Below are 24,515 nucleotides of genomic sequence, written 5' to 3' on the forward strand. Positions count from 1 at the left end.
CGAGTTTGTGTGAATCTTTTAACGCTAATGTAAACTCAAAGACACAAAAAAAAATACTATTTGTACTACTTTTTGTAATAATATATACTGTTGGGAATAAAAACAATGATTTTTTGATTCCGAAATGCAATGTCCGATAGGGCCCCGTTGAATACAACTTGTTGCGAGTAAATTGGGTAAGGCTAAGTGTGTATACAAAATTTGTACACATACAGGGTGTTCAATAAGTTCGAATACAAATGTTTGATCATTGTGTTTGTAAGCCCAATGTACATATTCTGTATTAGTATTGGTGTCAGCGTTAGCGGTATATATACGCTATCGGATGTGTGTGGTGTTGACATTCTGTCACTTGTTGTTTGTTTATTACGCGCGTTGAAAATGGATTGGGGCATCATAAATAGCCGTTTTTGAAGGTCAAAATCATTGCGGCGTACTACAAAACTGAGGTTTTGGGGACGATTGATGCCCCCAGTGGCCCGGTGCTAAGACGGAGATGAGCCCTACGTGTTCCAATAGGACGATAACCCTTTATACACGGAAATTGCGATTTTAGCCTAATATGGGGACAATTTCATCGACTTTTTGGACAAAACTTTGCGACCTCCCAGCTTCCCGGATTTGAGCCCTCTTAACTTTTTTGTTTGGTCCTTTATTATGTTAAAGTTGTACGAATACAAGGTCAGTAACTTGGACCAGTTCAAGACGTAATTCTCAAAATCTGGAACGAAATGCCCATGCAGATCGTGCGTGCCGCTTGCGATGGGTTTTAGAAACGTTCAAAGCTCGTGAAGAAGTACAAAATAGAGGTCATTCCAAAAGAAATGTTACAAACGAGCCTTATAAACAATACTTCCAATGAAATGCAACTGGGAAAAGAAATAATTTAAACTAAATTTTTAAACATTTTTTGAAAGTGTATTCGAACTTATTGAACACCCTGTACACACATACAGACATCACCTCAGTTCGTCGTACATAACACTATGGGTCTCCGGGCCTTCTATCAACAGTTTTATTTTGGAGTAAACTTATTGCCTTTCGGTTTGCACAATTTGCGCTTTAATTCTTTGATTACTATTACTATGCTGAATGCCAGTAGTTGATCTCTATAAACATAAACACATAGTTCAAGATATTATGCAGATGTATTGTCTCGAACTCCAAATTGGGGCTAGATTTTCTTTTCCAGGAACTACCGTGATTTATTGCGTGTCACGCATAATGCCACAAGATAACGTGAGAACTTCGCTCCTCAAACGGATGTCGCTCTCCTATTTCTTTGCTTGGCAAAATTATGAAAAACGACCAAGAAACGTTGTGTTTGGCCATTGCTAAACCACTAGACCGCATGGAATCCATTTGGGCATTTTTGATTGTCAATTAGCCTGCTCCGAAACAGTCTGACCTTTATCACCACACCGGGATGTAGATTGGGGGTGGACAGCAACGAAAATTGCTTTTGTCATCCATTAGTCACGACAGTGCTATTTAATGGCATTTTTAGGGCAGTGGGGTGTTAGGACGGACCACTTAATTAGCAAACGGAACGATTTCTTGAATTTTTGTTTTTGCTTAAATCGACTTTTGCCTGACTCGTATACAAAAAACACACACACAAAAAGCTCACTGAATGTCATTGTTTCCTATTAAAATTTACTCTGATTGGCCGAGAATTCAAAAGCTAATACTAATCCCTGTTTTGGCACATTTGTACCAGTATACCAGTTACATTTTATCAAAACTCTTGCAATGGGTATGAGGTTTATGTGATAGCAAAAGTACATAGAATAATTAAAAGAGTAGTTTTGAGCCGTGTTACCCTGAATGTCTTTTCTCTCATGCAATGGATGGTTTTTCTGTCCCACTTTTTTCTTGCAACAAAAATACCATACCACGTAATCTCATTTCAATAAATGCGAAATCGACGAGCCAAATGGTTTTTACGCTTGAGACAGAAAAAATGGTAAAATAACAGGCGAATCACAACAATCATTGTGCCATTTGGTTACGTTTATATATGTAAATTTTTATTCTTGAAAAGTGTCGCAGACATTCGTTATAAGAGGGAATAGAATTTGAAATTATCAGAAAGCAATAACGCCATGATATACTTATTTCCCATGTTTGGAACAAAAAAACATCGAATTTCTGGTAATTCATTTTGTATGTGTTTCCTGTTCAACATAGTGTACTGAAAATTCCGTAACCCAAAAATGTATGATTTTTTATATCATGTCACTTAGGAAAAAACTTTCACACTTTCCATCTTGCGCATCAATATCATCATTGATTCAATAAATAATAAATCTATTCCTCTATTCCATCTTGTATTTATGACAACTGACAAAATAATTACAAAAATAAGAATACTTAAGTGCACATAGATTGCTAAAATAAACCGTGCTTAATTTGATGAAGCAAAAACAATCACCATCTTTTTTAGAGGAATACCTAATCCTTTTTTGTCTACCGTAATTTACCGCAATACGTCTCGTTAGCTCCCTAATGAGACCTGGATTAAAATGATCGATAACCGAACTCCATACGTGGGACCATACGTCGCCATAGTAGCCACCTTGAAAGTGATGAATGTAACAAACGGTGCTATTGAAATGAGGAAAAACATCACCCGAGGATATTTTCTGCCTGAAAAGCAGATTCCAAAATCTCTTCAGTGTGGTACAAACTTCCCGGCACATATAATCTGCCATCTCGGAAAACAGTAAAAACAGAGAAACACATTCAACTGCATTTGCAAATTTCAGTTTCTGATAATGCGCCTTTGCCCAATGTTCATGCTTTTTCCGCAAACTCAGGCGCGCTTGTCGTGACGGGTCATAAATTTGATTTCATTACTCTAGAAAACCGGTCGCGCTTTTTATATGATGCCATATTTTTTTTGGATGGGTGTGGGGAAAAGCCACCCATCGACTCGATGATCCACTTCATCACGGTGAGAAAGTGGGTAATTTTTTACAACCTAAACTGAACGGCGATGTGTGGTTCTTCCATATTCATTCCTTGCAACAGAGGACGACATCGATGATGACGATGATGATGATGGGGATGACGATGACACGTGTTTAAAACTCATCGAACGGCACCATGAAATCCGGGCTGTGGTTTATCGTTGCACGTTTTTTTATGATAGGAAGTTGTCATGGGTCACTAGATCCGTCTGTTACCACGCATAGTAGACATATATTTGTTATTGTATTCACTTGACTTAAGTCATTTAGGTAATAAGCATATTTAGGTTATAACTATGGATTAGTAGCGGCCTAAAATATTAATGATAAGTGGGTTCTGCCAAATCGCACCAAGCGCCATCGAAAAATTACTTATTTTTCATCCCAAGTTTTCGTTTAGCAGTTTCAGTTGATCACACATAGTGTCGGATATCTCTTAGTTCCATGACTGAGGATATCATACAACAAAGTTACGTTTGATTTGAAATGAAATTATTCACGTTTTAATTGACGAACAAAATATAGTAGGTACCACGCATAAAAAAATCTACTCATCCGCTTATTTTTCATCGCAACCAAAAATAAGCGCCAGATAGTCGCCTAAGAAAAGCATACCTGTGTGTTTTTGCATTCTATCTCCCACTGTCCGACAGTGCTTTTATGGAAGAAACATGTTTATTTATTTGTATCTATTTGTGATATATAACCATAGATGAAAACATGTTTAGCCCAGTTGATAGCTCTACTGTGCATCCAAAGACCCTATAACAAGAAGCTACAGACCACATCTTGAGATGATTTTCAGCACAGCAAGCCCCACATAAATACACTGAGATATCAAATGGATATATACAATGTATTTACACTTCCGGGATTAAAAATATATGTCAATGATTAACATCAAAAACATATATCTTCAATCCTAGCACGTATTTAATTAAATCAGTTTCATATGATATATCAATCGAACGAACTTACCAAACTTTGCAGATTTAACGATAGTTCATTCTACAATTTCGAAGTTTAGTTGTTTGGGCCTGAAACTAAATGCCGTCTAGAACAACTTCTTATGACATCTCCTATGACACAGCTGCACTTCAGCTTCGTTCCACGTGCACGTGCCTACAGTCAGGTGCATTTCTCTGCATTCTTCAGAAAAGCATCCACCAAAATCTTGAAATCCCTCGAATCTCTAACGTATCGTTGACACTTTTCCGGAAATCGTGGCACAATTAAATAATTCCGTTTTCTGTGAAATACAAAAAATATATTAGAAAATTATGAAATTGTTATTAATAAAAACAACAGCAGCAATATTATTTGTAATTTTTATTTTACGGCCAAGCATTTGATGGCCTGAAAAAAAAACTCGAAGAAACCCTAAATGGAATGTGGAACAAAAGTCTAAAAATATCTCGTTGAAATTATGAAAGATTTCTCGTGGAAATTCGGAAATATTTTCCTTGGAAAAAAAATCCAAGAAAAAGGGAAACAATTCTCGTGGAAAGGCGGATGAATTTCTTGGGATGATGTGTAATGAATTTGATTTGAAAATTCAGAAGAAGAATAATTCCGCGTTTATATTCGGTATCATTTTCCGTGGAATTTAGTAACAAACCCCCGCATAAATCAGGCTGAATTCCTCGAGAAAATGAATATGAAAATCGTGGGAATCTGGAAGAACTATCTGTGGACATTTTGAATATTTTCCCGTAGAAATTCGTAATTCGACACGAAAAATTACATAGAAATTATCAATGTAATTCGGAAGAACCTTCCGTTGCCCATGGAAATTCAAAAATATACCACCTGGAAATTTTGTAGAACTTTCCATATAAAATTAAAAGAATTCTGGATGAAGATTTGAAAGATTTGCTTTTGAATTTTTTACAAAATTTACCATGAAAATTAGGAAGAAAGTAGAACGTGAAACACTGGTTAAATAAACAGTATAAAATGAATATGCAAATGTTATTTTGTGCCTTTAATGAAAATTCATCCAAAAGCATCTTGAAATTTTCGCCGTTTCAGGTAAAACATATAAACTTATAAGAACTCACCAAATTAATATTAACAACACGCTCCTCGTTCATTAGCAAACGAAGTCAAATTATAATCCCGCGTTGTTCCGGAAGATGATAGCGTAAATGAATAACCAGCTGCCAATACGAAGGTTTTCATCGTCTTCAGCGATCGACTCCATTCCATTCCGGTCTATTCCAATTGGCGTCCTCTTGATTTCCGGTAAATGCTTCTGTAATTCCCGCTTTTGGAGACGTCTTAACGAAATATTTTAGTTTTTTTTTATCCCGGAAACAAACAAAAAATAAATAATTTGACGGGAGCTGAAATTTTTTTCACCCCATTATAATTTTAAAGTCGAACAAAAATCTCGCATAAGAAAAGCATACCTGGATAATTGTAGGATTGTGGGATTATAGCGGTGAATGCTTTGATAGCATAGGTATGCTATTGTACTGCAGATAAGTTTTTCAAATCTGTGGAAGCCTTGAAAAATGATCACGAAAGTTGTCATTTTGTTGCAAGGCACAATAGGGACTCGGCAGGTATTTCCGTCCATCGTCGTAGGGGCTAAAACCAACGTACATTTGCTGGAACTCCACTATAGCAGAACGTTTCTCCTGAGCTTACAATTTGGTACGGATGAGTTTTACAAAAAAGCGTCTCTTCTCTATGACGTCTCTATGACGAACAGACGAAAATACCTGCCGTGTCCCTATTGCAAGTCAGTTGAAAAGCCGCTAGGTGCGTTTTGGCAGAACCCCGCGACCATGTATAGGCTATTTAATTAGGGTTCTGCAAATTCTCGCCAAGGGCCAATGAAGAATCAATTAATGCTACGTACAACTTTACGTGCAGCCGTTCTGTGAGCCAAAACAGTAATCCTATTCAATTGTCCATATGAGTGATCCACAGACCATTTTTGCTTAAACTTGTGAGAAGGATCGTTTGGCTGAAAATTATCCGGGCAAAAGTCATTCGGCCGAAAGCAACTTGGCCGAATCACAATTTTGGCCGAAATTCATCTAGCCGAGTTCCATTGAGCCGAAACGGCTATTAGGCCGAAAACAAGTTCACCAGATAGTTTGATCGGCCATTTGACCGACCAAGTCTTTTAACCGATCGGGTCATATCATAGCATAACATAAGTGATTCTACAAATCGTGATATGCTGTACAGTGCACAACTGAGCAATCTACTGTATATTGTCGCAAATTGGTACTTGGGATAAGTTCGTTTTCCTATACAGAAGCAGTTGAATACCTGGCCACGTCCTTACAATCAGGAAGGAAAGGAGTGTTAGTTCGACACCATGTATTAGGTGTTTCATTCATCTCCTTTGGTTTCAGCTTTCTTGCATAGTCTTTCGCAACGTAATGCTCAATTTTCTGTAAAAATATTTTAAGCTCTTTTTAGTGGAATGTATTCAACCGTCTAAGACGAGTTTAGTACTCTCCATTTAATTCCACTGCGTTTCGTTATCCTTGCAAATACGTATTTCGACCGCAATTGTGTGGTCGTCTTCAGTGTCGAAGTCGAGTCAAGTACGAGACACTGAAGACGATCACACAGTTGCGGTCGAAATACGTATCTGCAAATATAACAAAACGTAGCTCAATTTTTGCTTGGCAAATTCCACGTCGGCATTCATTTTCTGCTCCATTATAGATAAGTGGCGGAGTGCCTGAGGTTTACTGTCAGGAAAGGAAAAATTGTTTTACTATAAATTTGTCCGACTTCGTAGCGATCATTGTAATGGTGTTCCATTCATGATGTCCAGGGCTTTCTCGTTTTCTCCAGACATTTTAGAACCATGCTGTTTAATCCCAGAATTGATTTTGAACATTTCTTTAATTATTTCTGCCAGTTCCGCATCTTGATCATTGCAACAAAGGAACACATGGAATTAATTAGCATCTTCTACGGTTGATGGTTCCAACCGCTTTCAATGGAACTATGAGGCCGTCGTTGTTTGATCCAATTAAAATTCTGAGGGTTGCATTTTGGACTGAGATAAGCTTCTCTTCGTTCAGGAGAGGATACAAACTTTTATTAATGCTTGTAACTTCAAGGTTTACAGTAGAAAAAATCATATTCCTGACAGTCCGCACGTTCTTCGTCCCGTACCACATCATAAGATCTTTGACTCCAAATCTTTGTGCAATATTATATTTGTATGAACTGCTCACATTTAACCAAGCTCATGTGATTGTTTGATTTGCACAATGGGCATTTTCCTTGTTTATCGACTTCATGTATGTTGACATTTTTCAAGGCAGCTGGTTTCAACCTTGTACAGTATGGCCCATAAAAAATGCGAAATTATTTTTTTACTTATGTTATTGTACATTAAATGGATATTTCTACTTTTAATTTATATGTGTGTAAGCAAACGTATCATCAAAAACCCAAATTTATCCATCAGTGGTGATTATGCCTTTCTCGATTCAATATCAATCAATAATTCGAATTTCCCTTCGATGGGACTCGAACTCATGACACTACAGTACGCTAGACTGGTGATTTAACCAACTAAGCTACAAAGAACCTCCGTCGGCCTTCGCAAGAATATGTATAGCCGCTAGGCATTCTAAATACTCACGCTCCTCTAATGTGAAAGTGTACTACACACATGTGGAAGTGTTGGCTTGAGAAATGGATTGCCAGTGATTTGACTATGCGTCCAATTTGGGAATCTCGAACTCGTTCAGTAGCCGCTAGGTTGCAAAGGCCGACGGAGGTCTTTCGTAGCTTAGTTGGTTAAAGCACCAGTGTAGCGTACTGTAGATTTATGGGCTCGAGTCCCATCGAAGGGAAAGTGGTTACCTCCAATACATTTTCCAAATCTTCCACATAATGTACATATTCACATATGAGTTTTCACAACATTGTAAACAACTTTATGATTTTGTTCAGCGGCGCGGCAAAAAAAAATTTATAATACACTACCATACAAAGCAGTATGGTTTAAGTTTAAATTTGTTTCAAAATTCCGCGGAATTCTTTCAAATTTCGTTAAAAGCTAGTTTTTCCAGCGAAATTTTTTGAAATTTTACCAGACGAAACGAAATCGAGAAATCAGATTTCGCTATGCTCAAATTCCGCGAAATTCTGCGGAATTTCGTTTCGAACCACCTGAAACGATTTTTTTCGAAATAGCACATATGCGTAGTAAATAGCACTTCCCTGCGATCTTTCCAATTGACAACAACCGAAATCATGCTCGCCAGCTGGTTCTCCATTTCATCCTCCAACTAGCGCGAAAAGCCTTGAAAACCGATAACTTTGTGCTCTTGAGCAAGGACACCATTCGCTTGCTTAAAATTAGCTTCTCAGTCAGATGCGATATCAGTTCAGGGTTCATCAAATACATGTCAGCTTTCACGTTTTTCAGTGCTATTGGATGTTCTGCTTTACCCGTGTCTATACCAGCGCCATGTGGCCGTGGCCGTTAATTGAAAAATTGACTATTTCAAATAGTATGAAATGGTATATGGAATTGGGGTGGGGGGGGATGTTGGACATTGAAGAGACAACATTTTTAGAAGAATTTTTTTTTCAAACCCTCTCAAATTAAAATAAAATATTCAGAAACCCTTGAAAACGTGAGGAATAATTATATAAAAACTATAATAATACCCAGGTTACCAGTAAGCATTAAATAAAGCATTTAAGGGCCAATTTCTTTACCTCCGCTTAACTCTCGAGCGGGGCTTACCCATACGCTTAAACATGGTTTAGCGACTAAGCGGGGGTGAAGAAATCGCCCCTAAGAGGCATTATATGCGGGCCCTCCTAAGCCTAGCGGTAAGATGCGCGACTAAAATACCATACCATGCTGAGAGGTGGCCTGGGTTCGATTCCCGGTGCCGGTCTAGGCAATTTTCGGTTTGGAAATTGTCTCGACTTCCCTGGGCATTAAAGTATCATCGTGTTATCCCAAATGCTGAATAAATGCTTAATTTTGGAAACAAGAAAAAAAAGTTTTTTTCAATGAAATTTTTTTCTAATTCTTTTTGATCTTGGACGACAGGAGCATATTCCACTTGGTATTCCGCTGACTATCAAGTCCATAGAACACAATTTTGCTGATTAGAAAAATGTTCGTCTTTGAAGCAAAGAACGTTTACAATCGTTTTTTGGGGTGCCGACAACCGACCACTTTTAAAACTTTTCAGAAAGATAAAATAAATCAAATTTCTTCACCAGTTATAATCTTATACATATAGGCTTCCATTGGTATCCAAAAATCACCATTTTGTTCATTTGGGCGAAAGTTATGCATCAAGAACAAAATGGTGCCGACAACCGACCACCTTCCTAATATACCGCTTATTCAGCAGCGTTTGTTGTCGAATGAACGAGTGACGTTCCAGCTGGCAGTAGCAGAAAAAAGTAGGCAACAATCTTCATAGTAGGCTACACCTAGTTTATGGTGCTCAGTGTAAAATCATTCACAAATCCCAATCATCTATCGATTTTGAAGGAATACATTACGCCTGAGTTTTTCATGCTAAATCGCATCGTTTCACTCATTTTTTATTAACAAAATAGTTTGAATGAAGATAACAATAGTCGTTCCAAAAATCAATCACGCCTATTTGAATAAAATTCCTAGCATTGTTCTATGTCAGAACGTCGACTTACTGTTTTTAACGAAGGAGAACAAAAGAAAACCTACGATAATTCGAATGGATCATTCAACTGAGTTTGGTGCGTTTTAACTCACTCGTGATTTAAATCGTAGATGAGTTTATAAATAAAAAGTAAATGAAAAATCTGTCATTGTTCCATTGCTATGCGCTCATGAAAATAATATTGGAAAAACACATAGTTTCCAAGATGGGCGATTTTTGGGATTAATTTCCTATTCTATTATTTCGAGCATGCGACGATGTTTGACGTACTAATCAAATAAAGACAAAACATACGGGTTCAAGAGCCAAAATTATTCTCATTTATTGCATTATTTACTGAAGAATATAAATTCTGTTGTGAAAAACTTCGATGAAGCAGAATACTCATATTCAAATTGCATAAACATTAGCAAAACCACAGACCAAACCAGTTTGCCTTATTCATTATACAAAAGCATTTCTTGTAGCCTTTCATATATTGTGGAAATACATTTAAATTTGATATTCCTTGAAAATTGTTTCAATAGGGTCAATAATACTGCTGTATATCATAATCAATTTGATTCATTCACGAACTCACCCAGAAGTACGTGATGTATTTTCGTACTACGTTCGTATACGTTTAATCCGTGTGATCACTGTCCAATTTCAGCTGAATTACTGTCACGCTCAATAATAGACAGCCCAATGTTTGCTAATTTATATTCGTTTTCTTCTTCTTTTAAGAGGAAAAATGTTATGATGAAATTTGAATGCTTTGAAAATCAAAACCCAATTTATTCGATGAAACGATTTTTCGTACAATTTGCATTTACTTACTTACTTATGGATCCTGTACACCTTCGGTGGTGCAAAGAGCCGACTTGAAAGATCTCCATCCTGAGCGTTGCCCGGCTATCGCTTTAACCTGTGGCCAGGTTAGATTTCGGTCGACTTCTTTTATTTCTTTATTGAAGCGTCGCCGCCATGAGCCTCTGGGTCTGCCTCTGCTGCGATGTCCCGCTGGGTTCCAGTCTAATGCTTGTTTACAGATTTCGTTTGCGTACCTACATAGAGTTTGGCCGACCCAGCCCCACTTCCGATTCCGAATTTCTGTTGCTATGGGCCTCTGGTGACAACGACGATGGAGCTCGTTGTTTGAGATCCAGTTGTGAGGCCACCAGGCCCGAATTATATACCGCAGGCATCTGTTAATGAACACCTGCAGCCGTTGAGTGTTCTCCACTGATACACACCATGTTTCACTAGCGTATAACAGCATAGATTTCACGTTAGAGTTGAAAATTCGTATTTTGGTGCGTTCACTTAACTGCCTGTTTTTCCAGATATTTCCTAAACTCGCAAAGGCAGCCGTTACTTTCTTGATCCGTGCACCTATGTCTATGTTGGTACTGCCGTCTGACGCCATTTGGCTACCAAGATATTGGAAGCTTTCAACATTCTCCACTGGTTGCCCGGCTACTGTGAAACTGGAAGGAGTCACCGTGTTTACATCCAACGATTTGGTTTTGTTGACGTTGATGACTAAACCTGCCGAAGAGGAGCGCTCGGCAAGGTCGTTGAGCTTACTCTGCATATCAGAGCGCCGTTGCGCGAGGAGTGCAACATCATCCGCCAATTCGAAGTCATTTAGGTGCTCCATGGTTATAGGCTGCCATAACAGCCCGCGGTTTGGTTCACGGTCAATCGCATCTACCACCCAGACAACCAGAATGCATGCATAATACAATTGTTTTTCGATATTGCGATGCCTATGCACACAATTTTCATCGCATACCAGTCGCGAAAACGCTTTTTACGTACTAAAGTGGAGGCGATGTATATGTATTTCTTATCCGACGTTGCACGGTAGTGTATGCGATGTGCACGATTTTTATGCGAGTTCGTTTGTTATACATTGCGATGTAGTTTGTGATAACAAACTCTGTTTGACAGATAATCCGATTTCATTTGAGTTTGTTTGCAGGAATATGCGATGACAACAAATGAAACTGGAATTAACTCGTAAAATAGCCTACTATGCGGGAAAATTCATAAATAAACGATTTTGATGAAATTTTGATCGGTAAACGATGTTATTCGTGCATTCTTATGCGATGTGTGGTTGTCTGGGCAGAATCTCGTCGATTACGATGAGGAACAGTAACGGTGATAGAATACATCTTTGCCTCACACCAGCTACGACCCGGATAGGGTCGGACAGGACCCCATTGTGCAGCACTCTACACGAAAAGGCCTCGTACTGTGCTTCGATGAGGCCGATGATTTTCTCAGGAACCCCCTTGCGTCTGCGGTCGAAAGCTTTTTCGTAGTCAATGAATATCAAGTAAAGGGACTCTTGGAATTCGTTGACCTGCTCCAGAATGATGCGGAGCGTGACAATATGGTCCACACAGGATCTTCCGGCACGGAATCCGGCTTGCTGCCGCCGGAGAGTCGCATCGATCTTCTCCTGAATCCGGGCTAGGATAATTTTGCATAGAACTTTGAGAACGGTACACAGCAACATAATGCCTCGCCAGTTATCGCATACAGTCAGGTCACCCTTTTTGGGCACCTTTACTAAGATACTTTCCATCCAGTCGACCGGGAATGTTGCGGTGTCCCAGATATTACGAAATAAACGATGCAGTAGTTGAGCGGATGTCATGGGGTCAGCTTTGAGCATCTCGGCTGATATGCGGTCGACCCCTGGGGCTTTATTCGATTTCATGCTTTGTATGGCTGTTTGAATCTCTAGCAGTGATGGAGCTTCGGTATTGACGCGTGTTATACGTCGGATCCTAGGCAGATCATGCCGACGTGGTGATGGCCTGGCTGGCACTTAAAAAAGTTGTTCGAAGTGCTCGAACCAGCGTTTCAGCTGGTCAGTTGGGTCGATCAATAACTGATCATTCGCGTCTTTCACAGGCATCGTTGCATTCATCTTCGCCCCGCTTAAGCGTCGTAAGATATCGTAGAGGAGGCGAATGTCCCCGGTTGCGGCGGCTCTCTCTCCTTCGTCGGCCAGAGAGTCTGCCCACGCTCGCTTGTCCCGTCGACATGAGCGTTTTACTTCCTTCTCAAGAGCCGCGTATCATTGAAGGGCTAAGACTTTGGCTCCTCTGGTTTTCGAACGCTCTATCGCGACTTTGGATTCTCTTCGCTCCTCTATCTTCTGCAGGTCTCATCGGTGATCCAATGTTTTCGCTGGGTGCGTAGTTCGCCCAGATTGTTCTCGTTGGTGGCGATGAAGGCATTCTTGATGGCGGTTCATTGGTCTTCCACGCTGCCACCTTCCGGAATATCTGCAGCACGCGTCTCCAGTTCTTCAATGAAGGGCCGTTTCACCGTGATATCTTCCAGTCGGCGTGTGTTGAATCGTCGTCCAACTCTTTCCTCCTGCCGACGAATCCGCGCAATGTGCAAGCGTATTTCGCCGATGAGGAAGTGATGATCAGACGCTATATCGGCACTACGTTTATTCCGTACATCAAAAAGGCTCCGTTTCCATTTTCGGCTGATGTTGATGTGGTCGATTTGATTTTCTGTAAAGCCGTCACGGGAGACCTACGTGACCTTGTGAACCGGTCCACGAGGGAAGAGCGATCCCCCGAAAATTCTGCGAACAGCTCTCCGTTTTCGCTCATTTCTTCGAGACCATGGCGTCCTATAATCCGCTCTTGGTTCGAGTTGTCGGATCCGATCTTCGCATTGAAATCGCCCAAACAGATCTTGATACCACCCTTCGGAATTCTATCAACGACGGTATTGAGTTGACTTTAAAAATTCTCTTTGTCTTGCAGATCAGCAGCATCGGTTGGTGCCGATGTGCTTCAGTAAAGGTGTGGGCCAAAGTCCTCTATGTCCGTATTAGTCGAGAAAATAACCAAAACATTGCCACCCACAGTGGGCGAAGTGAAACGTCACGTCTATTATGAAAAATGTACTGAGTATGTCAGACGTGACGTCACCTTCGGTTGCCATCGGCCATCTTCGGCAACCCAGCTGAGAGTTTCTCTCTCAAAAGAGCGAAAGTTCGTTGAACAAATACTACTTTAGGATTTGGTCCACACCTGTAGTAAAGCACATCGGGTTGGCGCATAACATTGGATTATAGTAAGGTTTCGGACCCGTGTTCTAAATCTGGCAACGATTATCCTTTCACTTATCCAGCTTTTTACACTAGCCATAAATTAACAAGGGGTGAATCGAATTTGACATATGCTGTGTACAAATTTTTGCGCTGAAATCTTAGTAGCCATGAACTGGACTCTGCTCACAGAACTGTCATATTTTTTCACCTTGGGTAATTAGGTATCTGGTAAATACAATACAATTATATTTCTCTCCAGGTTTCATATGATTGATATGATATATTGTGCCCAACATACTCAAATAATGTTCCTGTAAATATATTTTTCAGGATATTGCATAAGCATAGTAGATCATAGCCCCGGTGGTATTAAAATTCACATAAAAATAAAATGCTGCACCCAAACCGATCCAAACTATTTCGCTGCAGGGAAGAAAATACCAGATATATGTTCTGAGCCATTGGCTTAGAACAACCCCGGAGTTTCGCTGACCGCTGACCGTTTTCGAAAAAAAAAATCTGAAGAAGTGGAAGGAGGAAATCCAGAATCCAGAAATACAGATTGAAATCTGTAACATCAAGCGAGTCCTTGTTAGACGATGAACAAAAATAACAAACATCAGAACCGTTTTCATTTGAATGATTGCGAGTCATTAAGTTTAGATTAGGCAAATGAATTATCAACTCAGTTCAATTCAATTGACATTCAAAGGTCAACTTTCGTTCAATTGTTTAACTGTTCAATTCGAGTTTTACTTGATCAACTCACTTGAACTTATTCTAAGATTATGTTCGGTTTGCTCATCCAGAAAATCTCTTGACTTGAACGCGACTTCAACGCCTAAACATCTTCGATCAACTCACTTGAAACAGAAAAAAAGATCTGTAAAAAAAAGTATCTTCTAGAACAGCGGTTCTCAACCTTTTTCTTGGGAGGTACCCCTTCGAACTTTTGCATCCATTGAGGTACCCCCTATTTTTAAAGCCTCAATGAAAACAAGCATAGTTAACAAAATATATGAAAAACAGACCTGAAAGCTAACGGGATATATGGCTCTCCATTATCCATGGTTTCTATCCAAAAAGTTGTTTGAAATTTTCTTTATTCCGTGAAACTTTCCAATTCAAATTATACATAATGCTTTCGAGCCTCTTGAACAAAAAATTCGAATTTCTTGAAAGAAGGCTTTTGAGACTCGTGAAAGAAGGCTTCTGAGATTTTTTTGAAAGGAGGCTTCTGAGATTCTTGTAACAAGGCTTCCGATCTTTTTGAAAGGAGCCTTTCGAACCTCTTGAAAGGAGGCTTCCGAGCCTCTTGAAAGGAGTCAAAGAAGCCTCTTGAAGGGAGGGTCTCTTGAGGGGAAGCTTCCAAGCCTCTTGAAGGGAAGCTTCCGAGCCTCTTGGAAGGAGGCTTCCGAGCCTCTTCGAAGGAGGCTGCCGAGCCTCTTGGAAGAAGGCTTCCGAGCCTCTTGGAAGGAGGCTTCCGAGCCTCTTGGAAGGAGGCTTCCGAGCCTCTTGGAAGGAGGCTTCTGAGTCTCTTGGAAGGAGGCTTCTGAGTCTCTTGGAAGGAGGCTTCTGAGTCTCTTGGAAGGAGGCTTCCGAGCCTCTTGGAAGGAGGCTTCCGAGCCTCTTGGAAGGAGGCTTCCGAGCCTCTTGGAAGGAGGCTTCCGAGCCTCTTGGAAGGAGGCTTCTGAGCCTCTTGGAAGGAGGCCTGAGCCTCTTGGAAGGAGGCCTGAGCCTCTTGGAAGGAGGCTTCTGAGCCTCTTGGAAGGAGGCTTCTGAGCCTCTTGGAAGGAGGCTTCTGAGCCTCTTGGAAGGAGGCTTCTGAGCCTCTTGGAAGGAGGCTTCTGAGCCTCTTGGAAGGAGGCTTCTGAGCCTTTGGAAGGAGGCTTGAGCCTTTTGGAAGGAGGCTTGAGCCTCTTGGAAGGAGGCCTGAGCCTCTTGGAAGGAGGCTTCTGAGCCTCTTGGAAGGAGGCTTCTGAGCCTCTTGGAAGGAGGCTTCTGAGCCTCTTGGAAGGAGGCTTCTGAGCCTCTTGGAAGGAGGCTTGAGCCTCTTGGAAGGAGGCTTCTGAGCCTCTTGGAAGGAGGCTTCTGAGCCTCTTGGAAGGAGGCTTCTGAGCCTCTTGGAAGGAGGCTTCTGAGCCTCTTGGAAGGAGGCTCGAGCCTCTTGGAAGGAGGCTTCCGAGCCTCTTGGAAGGAGGCTCTGAGCCTCTTGGAAGGAGGCTTCTGAGCCTCTTGGAAGGAGGCCTGAGCCTCTTGGAAGGAGGCTTGAGCCTCTTGGAAGGAGGCTCTGAGCCTCTTGGAAGGAGGCTTCTGAGCCTCTTGGAAGGAGGCTTGAGCCTCTTGGAAGGAGGCTTCTGAGCCTCTTGGAAGGAGGCTTCCGAGCCTCTTGGAAGGAGGCTTCCTGAGCCTCTTGGAAGGAGGCCTGAGCCTCTTGGAAGGAGGCTTCTGAGCCTCTTGGAAGGAGGCTTCTGAGCCTCTTGGAAGGAGGCTTCTGAGCCTCTTGGAAGGAGGCCTGAGCCTCTTGGAAGGAGGCTTGAGCCTCTTGGAAGGAGGCTTCCGAGCCTCTTGGAAGGAGGCTCTGAGCCTCTTGGAAGGAGGCTTCTGAGCCTCTTGGAAGGAGGCTCTGAGCCTCTTGGAAGGAGGCTTCTGAGCCTCTTGGAAGGAGGCTTCTGAGCCTCTTGGAAGGAGGCCTGAGCCTCTTGGAAGGAGGCTTGAGCCTCTTGGAAGGAGGCTTCTGAGCCTCTTGGAAGGAGGCTTGAGCCTCTTGGAAGGAGGCTTCTGAGCCTCTTGGAAGGAGGCTTCTGAGCCTCTTGGAAGGAGGCTTGAGCCTTTGGAAGGAGGCTCGAGGCCTTTTGGAAGGAGGCTTCTGAGCCTCTTGGAAGGAGGCTTGAGGCCTCTTGGAAGGAGGCTTTGAGGCCTCTTGGGAAGAGGCTTCTGAGCCTCTTGGGAAGAGGCTTCTGAGCCTCTTGGGAGGAGGCTTCTGAGCCTCTTGGGAGGAAGCTTCTGAGCTTCTTGGAAGGAGGGTTCTGAGCCTCTTGAAAGGAGGCTTCTGAGCCTCTTGGAAGGAGGCTTCTGAGCTTCTTGGAAGGAGGCTTCTGAGCCTCTTGAAAGGAGGCTTCTGAGCCTCTTGGAAGGAGGCTTCTGAGCCTCTTGGAAGAAGGCTTCTGAGCCTCTTGGAAGAAGGCTTCCGTGCCTCTTGAAAGGAGGCTTCCGAGCCTCTTGATAGGAGGCCTGAGCCTCTTGGAAGGAGGCTTGAGCCTCTTGGAAGGAGGCTTCCTGAGCCTCTTGGAAGGAGGCTTCTGAGCCTCTTGAAGGAGGCTTCTGAGCCTCTTGGAAGGAGGCCTGAGCCTCTTGGAAGGAGGCTTCTGAACTTCTTGAAAGCAGGCTCTAGCAACGAAGCAACTGAACTTTTCGGAAAAAACCCCTCACGTCTCTTAAATGACGGCTTCCAAATCTTTAGACTCCAGATTTTAGTTCAGAACCGTATTCTCAACATTTCATACAACATTTATTTCGTACATTAATTATGTAGATTGAATATTTTTTTTAAATATGTTTGTTTATTTATTTAATGTTCATTCAACGTTTTGATTGGAACTGTAATACATCCGCCATTACGCATTTTTATCCGAGGTACCCCCTGAGGCCAGCGAAGGTACCCCCAGGGGTACATGTACCCCAGGTTGAGAACCGCTGTTCTAGAAGACATCCGGACAGATAATTGGTGTCTTTAACGTGTGTCAACTCCAAAGAGGTAATGGTGCCAGTCACAATACGCGGTTATGAAACACGAAACACGAGTAAAGAGTATTATTGACTTCGAATAAAGGTGCTGAACGGCATCAGTACCACATTCACGCCAAAGTAACGACTTGTGCGCTTCAAGTCAGTAATATTCGACAGAAAGGAGACTTTTCCTAGCTTTGAGTCCACCTTCACTTGTTCCAAAGATGTTTAATAATAAAATGTCTTCAGTAGCTCTTGAATTGGCTGAAAGAAAAGAAAATGTGTTTAAAACCTATAACATTGAAAGCGAATATGAAAACATTAAACATGTTGACGTTTCCATGTCTAATCAATATTTTTCAAAATAACAATGCATACTTTGACCAATATTATGAATATTATAGTGGACACAGCAAACGGGGTGATTCAAAATTTATGGCATGACCTGCGTAAAAAGCTGGATAGCGCATAGTGTGCTTGAACGCTTAGTAGGAAGCCAACTCCGCGATGCCGGGTTCACCTCGTAAACCAGAGTATAGCAGAACTTGTCCCGACGGCGTTCTGTGTTCTCCAAAGTTTGACCAACGGACTTCACCCAGTCCCAGGATCTCAAGCTTCATGCGGCGTGCCTCATTGGCAAGTTGTGCCAATTTACCCTGCTGGGCTAGGGTTAAAACGTTCCATGTTCCTATTCGTGTCTGTTGTTTCGCGCTAAGAGTCGTCGCCGTAAAATCAGTCCGTATTCTTTCATTATCGGATTCTCGAACAAATTGATGTTTCGGGAACAGTAGGTTGTTGGCCCAAGGTTCCCTATCCACCGGGATGGGGCTGCCATCTTAGGTATAGCTTCCGGGGAATAGCATTTCATACTCAGCCGCTGGATGGCAGAACAGACGCTGTTGGAGCCGCACCTCCCTGGTGGACGGACGCTCGATCAGTCGGGTCAAAGTCCCACCCAAAACCAGGACTAGGCTAGTGCGCTTTGAGCGGCACACGGTCGCTTTGATAGGGCCTGCTTGGGGACACATGCAGCAACCCCACCACATCATAGGCAGACCCCACAGGACGCACCCTCTCACTCTAGCTGATGTCAGAAGGACAACAGTGCCCAGGCTGCACTACCAGCTAAGTACGCAACCCTTAGCTGGCGGTCAATTGTCATCAGAAGACCCGTGGAAGCGTGAATATTGGAACTTGTGAGGATCAGAGCTATGTTAGGCGCCCCTTCCCGGATGTCAACTCATCATTTCGCAGCCCGTACAATTTGCATAGAATTTTAAAATTTTGATCATCTATATATATTTTTAAAAAAAGTTGTAAAAACAAAAATGAGAGATCATTCTGAAGAACCGATTTGTTTTCTAAATAAATTGTGGACGCATAAAATTGTATCAGAAAATAATTGATCAATTTTTGGCGAGACAAAGTTCGCCGGGTCAGTTAGTTCTATATAAATTGGAGTGCGATTGTATTGATCCGGCCAGATTTTTTCCCGAGGTGTAAGGTAGCCTTAGAATGCACGGGGACGAAAATCCATCCGTCCTTTAAAATTAGGGAAACGTGTCACGGGGCTTGGTCCCCCATGCATTTTTAAAGAGGAAATTTGGGCACAGAAAACAAAATTTCCGCCCTTTTGAAAATACATGGGAAACCAAATCCCGTGACACTTTTTCCGAACTGTAAACCAGCCTTCAACGCGTGAAAATAATTGTTGTTTTATTATCGTCCTTCAAAACGGATTTTAGGATAATGACTTTTTTTCTTCGGTTCCATGGCTTAATTCACTTTCTCAACATATATTGAAGATCCAGGAACCCATACTACCTTCCGATATGTCTCGGGAAGGACAATTTGTGTTAGTGTGTTGGGTAAATAGTAGGGAGCTCTTTCGACAATATTGTATAGAGCGTTTGTCAATAGAAATATATTATGAAATGTTATTAATATATTCATGTATTTACTTACTAACCGTCCAATGTAACCCTAATCTTGCAAATGCTCCGCGTTCTATATAAAACACGTTCAATAACGCACTAGTTTATTTACTCACTGACCGCACACGGTTTGCGACAATTCCGCGTTATAATCCGAACACGTCTAATCGGGCCCTCTACTCACTGACCGGGGATTTCGCTAATGTTCTTGGTTCTACCTGAAACACGTCCGTAAGCACAACAATTAATTTACTTACTCTCCTGTTACAAACGCGTCCAATTATGCACTAATTAATTTACTCTCCGACCACACAATGCACAAACTCGGATGATCTCTTGACTATTTTGCGTCTTAATACGAACGCGATCAATCTTGCACTACTTATTCACGCACCAAATGCACTAACTCAAAACTCTCGACGATTTTGCGTTCTATTGCGAACACGTTCAGGGTCGTTCAAAAATGATGTCACAGGCTTTAAGGGGGGAGGGGGTCTAAGATTTCGTGACAGCACATTTATTAGGTATACAAAAAAGCGTGACAGAGGCGGAGGGGCGGCTAGAAATCCCAAAAAGTAGTAGACGTCATACTTGAATCACACGTCCGATCTCTCACCAATTAGTTTAATCAATCAAGTTTAATCAATTTGGTCGAATTTTTTGTTATCCAATAACCAAAATGACCGGTCTATCATTTGGCCGAAAAGTCGTTCAGTTGAATATTTCGTTTGGCTGAACTGGGGTGGCATTGTACATCGCGACTCGAAACGAGCAAATCATATAAGCTCCCGTAGGAAAGTGCTGTCGAATCGAGATGCGCAATGAGGCCCATGGTTGTTTGGCAGAACAAAGCATTTGGTCGAACATGTCATATGGGCGTACGTAAATGTCGTTTGCCAGACAGGACATAGTCCGAAAAAGGGCAAGATCAATAAAGAACGTCGCGCAAAAAAGTGCGATTTACACGGTTTTTTTAATTATCTTCAGAAAAATTTTTATGGGTCATCACTCGTCAGTCCTTATCGGACTTCCCCTTCTCGGACTCTTTTTTTCCCCTGTAAGCATGAAGTATTTTGTCCTGTATATGTAAGATTTTCATTTTTTTTATTTCACAGTCAGCCTGGTCGGCATCCGGTCCATGCAGGTGCCGCACAAGTTTTCCGGATTCTTCCTTGCGGCCGAGAAGGAACTGACCCTCAGCCGCCCCGAACCGCAGAACAATGGTGTACTGCACCACGTAGGTACGTTTAATCTGCTGGGAGACGCTCTGACCAAATTCAGTGAGCGCTGTCCCAATGCAGTGACCCAAACCAGCTCGATACCGAAGAGTGAAATCCAGGTGAACTGGGTTGCGCCACCGGCCGGAAGCGGTTGCATAGCGATTCGTACGACCGTCGTGGAACATCGCGACGTGTGGTACATGGACGATGGTCCATTGAGTAAGATATTCTGCGAAGATGAAGCTGATTCCGTGGATACGCAGCCTGTTGTACTCAAGGAATGCTGCGCATGCGATGAAGCAAAATACGAATTGACTTTCGAAGGACTATGGTCCAGGCATACCCACCCGAAGGATTTCCCTTCGAATGGATGGTTGACAAGGTTTAGTGATGTTATTGGAGCTTCTCATACGGTAGATTATCGTTTCTGGGAATATGGTCAGGTGGCGAGTGAAGGGTTGAAGCAAGTGGCGGAACATGGCTCAACTCGGATGTTGGAGAGTGAGCTGAAGAACCAAAGTGACAAAATCCGCACGATTATCAAAGCTAGAGGCATATCGTATCCCAATGTTACTGGAAAGACATTTGCCGTATTTAGGGTGGATTCCAACCATCATTTGGTGTCGATTGTTTCGATGTTGGACCCCTCACCGGATTGGATCGTTGGGGTTTCCGGACTGGAGCTGTGTCTGGCCAACTGTTCCTGGATTGAAAATAAGATTCTAAATTTGTATCCATGGGACGCCGGAACCGACAGTGGTCCCACTTATATTTCCCCAGACCAACCAACTAACCCGCCGGATGCTATCCGAAGAATTAAGTCGAACTATCCCAATGACCCTCGGTCGCCGTTCTACGATTCTAGTGGAGTTGAGATGAAACCACTCGCCCGAATTTACCTTTCCCGTCAAAGGCTCTATGAAAAGAACTGTGAAACCGATGACGAAGACAACGAGTCGAAACAGGCTTGCGAAACAGAACCATGGGACGAGTGGACCGAATGCAGTTCCCGCTGCGGAAAAGGTCGCCAAACTCGTCGTCGAGTGTTCAAATACCCGGTCAAAGCCAAGCAGGCGGATTGCAAAAAGAAACTGTTCGAAAGGAGACCATGCGTTGGTCCGGAACGGGACTGTGACTATCAGACCAGCCAGGAGTTGGACACCATCTATCAGAGTGACCCGGAGTGCGAGGTAACTGAGTGGGGTCCGTGGAGTGAGTGCAGTACCCCGTGCGGTAAGGGTAACAAAACGCGATCGAGAAAGTACAAGAAAAAGGGAGCCCGCAAGAAGTGTGAAAGGATGCCCAATCCGCCGAGGTTGCAGCAGACGGCACCATGCAGTGAGGAGTGTGCAGGAGACATTTCGCAACCGGTGATTAGCGCTGATGTGAGCATATGAATTATTTTAATACCTTTGAAAAAATCTTCTGATGCTTCTTTATTCTCAGATCAACCCGGACTGCAAGATGTCCCAGTGGTCCGAATGGGGACCATGCAGTGTCACGTGTGGCTTGGGTCGTAAAATGCGCACCCGTATGCCGCTGAGCGCTGCACTGAACACCAAAATGCATCACAAGCGCTTCGTTAATTACTACCTGGCACGGAGAAGGCCAACCAACAACGATGATGACGAAGAGGACGATGACGAGTCAGGTGGAGCCGATTACGACAATGGCTTGACCATTGATCGGGATGATCCTTGCTACGGTGTGGAGACCGTAGAAGAGGTAACTTGTGGCCACGATCTTCCTGCATGCGATGGGTTGTACGGTGTTCCTGGTAAGTCTTTTTCTAAAAAAAATCTAAAATTTGGGAATAAATAAAGACTAATCGGGGTTTCTCCCTTAAAGAACTGTGCTTCCTGGAACCGAAACCTGGAAATTGTCGAGATTCACAAACGAGATGGTACTTCGACAGTGATAAAAATGACTGCTCGATCCTGTTCTTTACAGGATGTGGTGGAAACAATAACAACTTTATGTCCCGGGAAGATTGCTTGGACACCTGCAGTAAAGGTATGTGACACTTTTTAGATAGACTTATGGAACTCTAGTAATATCAACGTATTCAACAGATCGAAAATTCACGAATATCCCGATCAGAGATCAAACGATCATTAACCCCGACTACTCGTCGGACTTCAAGCAGGACTGCAAGACTTCGCACTGGAAGCGAGGCCCTTGCAATGCAACCTGTGGTGAAGGTTTCCGCGTAAAAAGTCGAACCATTTTGGTAAGCCTAATTGATTTCAATGTTCCGGCCAATATCGGAAAATTATTATCGAGTGTACTCTGTTCCATTCTCATTTAGGCACATCCATCAAACGGCGGCCACCGCTGTCCACGGAAACTGCGCAAAGTGGAACGCTGCTTCGTGCACTGTGACTCCTCTCGGCACGACACCAATCCTTCATGGGGACCCAGCACCCGGTACACGCCGGAACCGATCGAGTGCGACTACTCGGCCTGGTCGGCGTGGTCCCCCTGCAGCAAGACGTGTGGTGACTACGCCGTCCAGCAGCGAACGCGCTACGTGCTGAACTCGGAACATGCCCGGCACTGTCCGCATAGGCTCGAGGAACGGAAATGTGATATCATGCCCTGTTTGCTGGGCAATTGAAAAAGACACGTGGTCGGGCTAGACGATGGAGAAAGTAGGTGAGATTTGTTTATTGTTTCATTGAATTATTTGTTCGAGAACTGTAGTTGAATCATTGTTTAGACTGTTTGTTTAATAGAATACTCATAATATATAAGTATATTTACTGATAAAGTTGAAACCTATTATTTAACTGGAAATTATTTTGAACGGAGTTGTAGAGGATTATCAAATAAAAGTGTAATCACTATATCAACATATACATTTAAGTGAAATAGGGAAAACCTTTTTGTACAATATAAAATCGGGTCGACGAATCAGCAGCATTTTAAACTAAAATGAAAAGCAAACATAAATTGATCAAAAAATAATAATATTTCGGACATGAAAGAATTGAAAAAGCAATCAATTGGATGTGTAAAAACTTACTCAAACACAATACGCATATAAGTATAACAATATTGAAAGTGATGATGATGTAACAGCAAAGAAACCCGAATCCAATGTTTTAGTGATTCAAGAATAAAACAAAACAATTGATGCATATTAAAGAGTGAAAATTCAACATTGTTTCAATATTTAAATAGATGAGTTGAGAAATCCTTATGTAAGAGGAATCATTTGTATAACGCCATTTGGCATAACGAACACTTGGCATAATTTTGAACTGTAACAAAAGAGTGGGTTATTTGGCATAAGTTGTAACTGTGAAGGAGAAAGGGTCATTCGATGTAATGTTTCCACATAGATAAAGTAGATCGAGGATTTTCTTCTTCTTCTATGGATCTACATTCCTACTGGAACTTGGCCTGTTTTTCAACTCAGAGGTCGTACACTAATAACGTAAGCAATTTTTCTGGGTTTTTCAACCTCTCCTCCCACCATGTAAGATTTTTTTCATACAAATGATTTTTTTATTTATATGGTGCGTGAGAAAACAACAAACCCTCCCTCCCTTCATAAGTGATTACGTAATATGTGTACGGCCCCTTAGTGTTCTATTAACACATGTCTATGCCCACCAATGCATGATTATGTATCTTGTGTGGCAAGTACACCGAAGATAAAAAAAAACCAACTTAATTCACCGAGTGGTGATACTGCCTTTCTCGCATTTAGCCAAGACACCAACCTTATATGGCGCTTATATAGTTCGATCCCATTTTCTTAATAACTTTTAAACGCAATGGTCAATCGTTATCAAATTCAATAGTGATCAACAAGGCTTTGTCCCTTGTCGAATGCAACTTGTTGCGAGAAAATCGGTTAAGAATTACTATATGAAAAAGTGGCTAATGTTTTTCGGTTTTCGTGTGCACACACACACACA

At 42.1% G+C, this 24,515-nt stretch overlaps 1 protein-coding gene across 1 annotated transcript in view; it reads left to right on the forward strand.

The window, feature by feature from the left end:
- Window positions 1–23,750, forward strand: part of LOC134204159 (spondin-1-like) — a 42,923-nt gene extending 19,173 nt beyond the window's left edge. The window contains exons 2-6 of the mRNA XM_062678982.1: window positions 20,461–21,974; window positions 22,036–22,366; window positions 22,438–22,602; window positions 22,662–22,819; window positions 22,898–23,750. Of these exons, the coding sequence (XP_062534966.1) occupies window positions 20,461–21,974; window positions 22,036–22,366; window positions 22,438–22,602; window positions 22,662–22,819; window positions 22,898–23,206 (2,477 nt within the window). The 3' untranslated portion in view covers window positions 23,207–23,750. The remainder of the gene's footprint in view (window positions 1–20,460; window positions 21,975–22,035; window positions 22,367–22,437; window positions 22,603–22,661; window positions 22,820–22,897) is intronic.
- The last annotated feature ends 765 nt before the right edge of the window (window positions 23,751–24,515 follow it).

Source organism: Armigeres subalbatus, unplaced genomic scaffold, assembly GCF_024139115.2.
Source record: "Armigeres subalbatus isolate Guangzhou_Male unplaced genomic scaffold, GZ_Asu_2 Contig429, whole genome shotgun sequence".
Taxonomy (NCBI): domain Eukaryota; kingdom Metazoa; phylum Arthropoda; class Insecta; order Diptera; family Culicidae; genus Armigeres; species Armigeres subalbatus.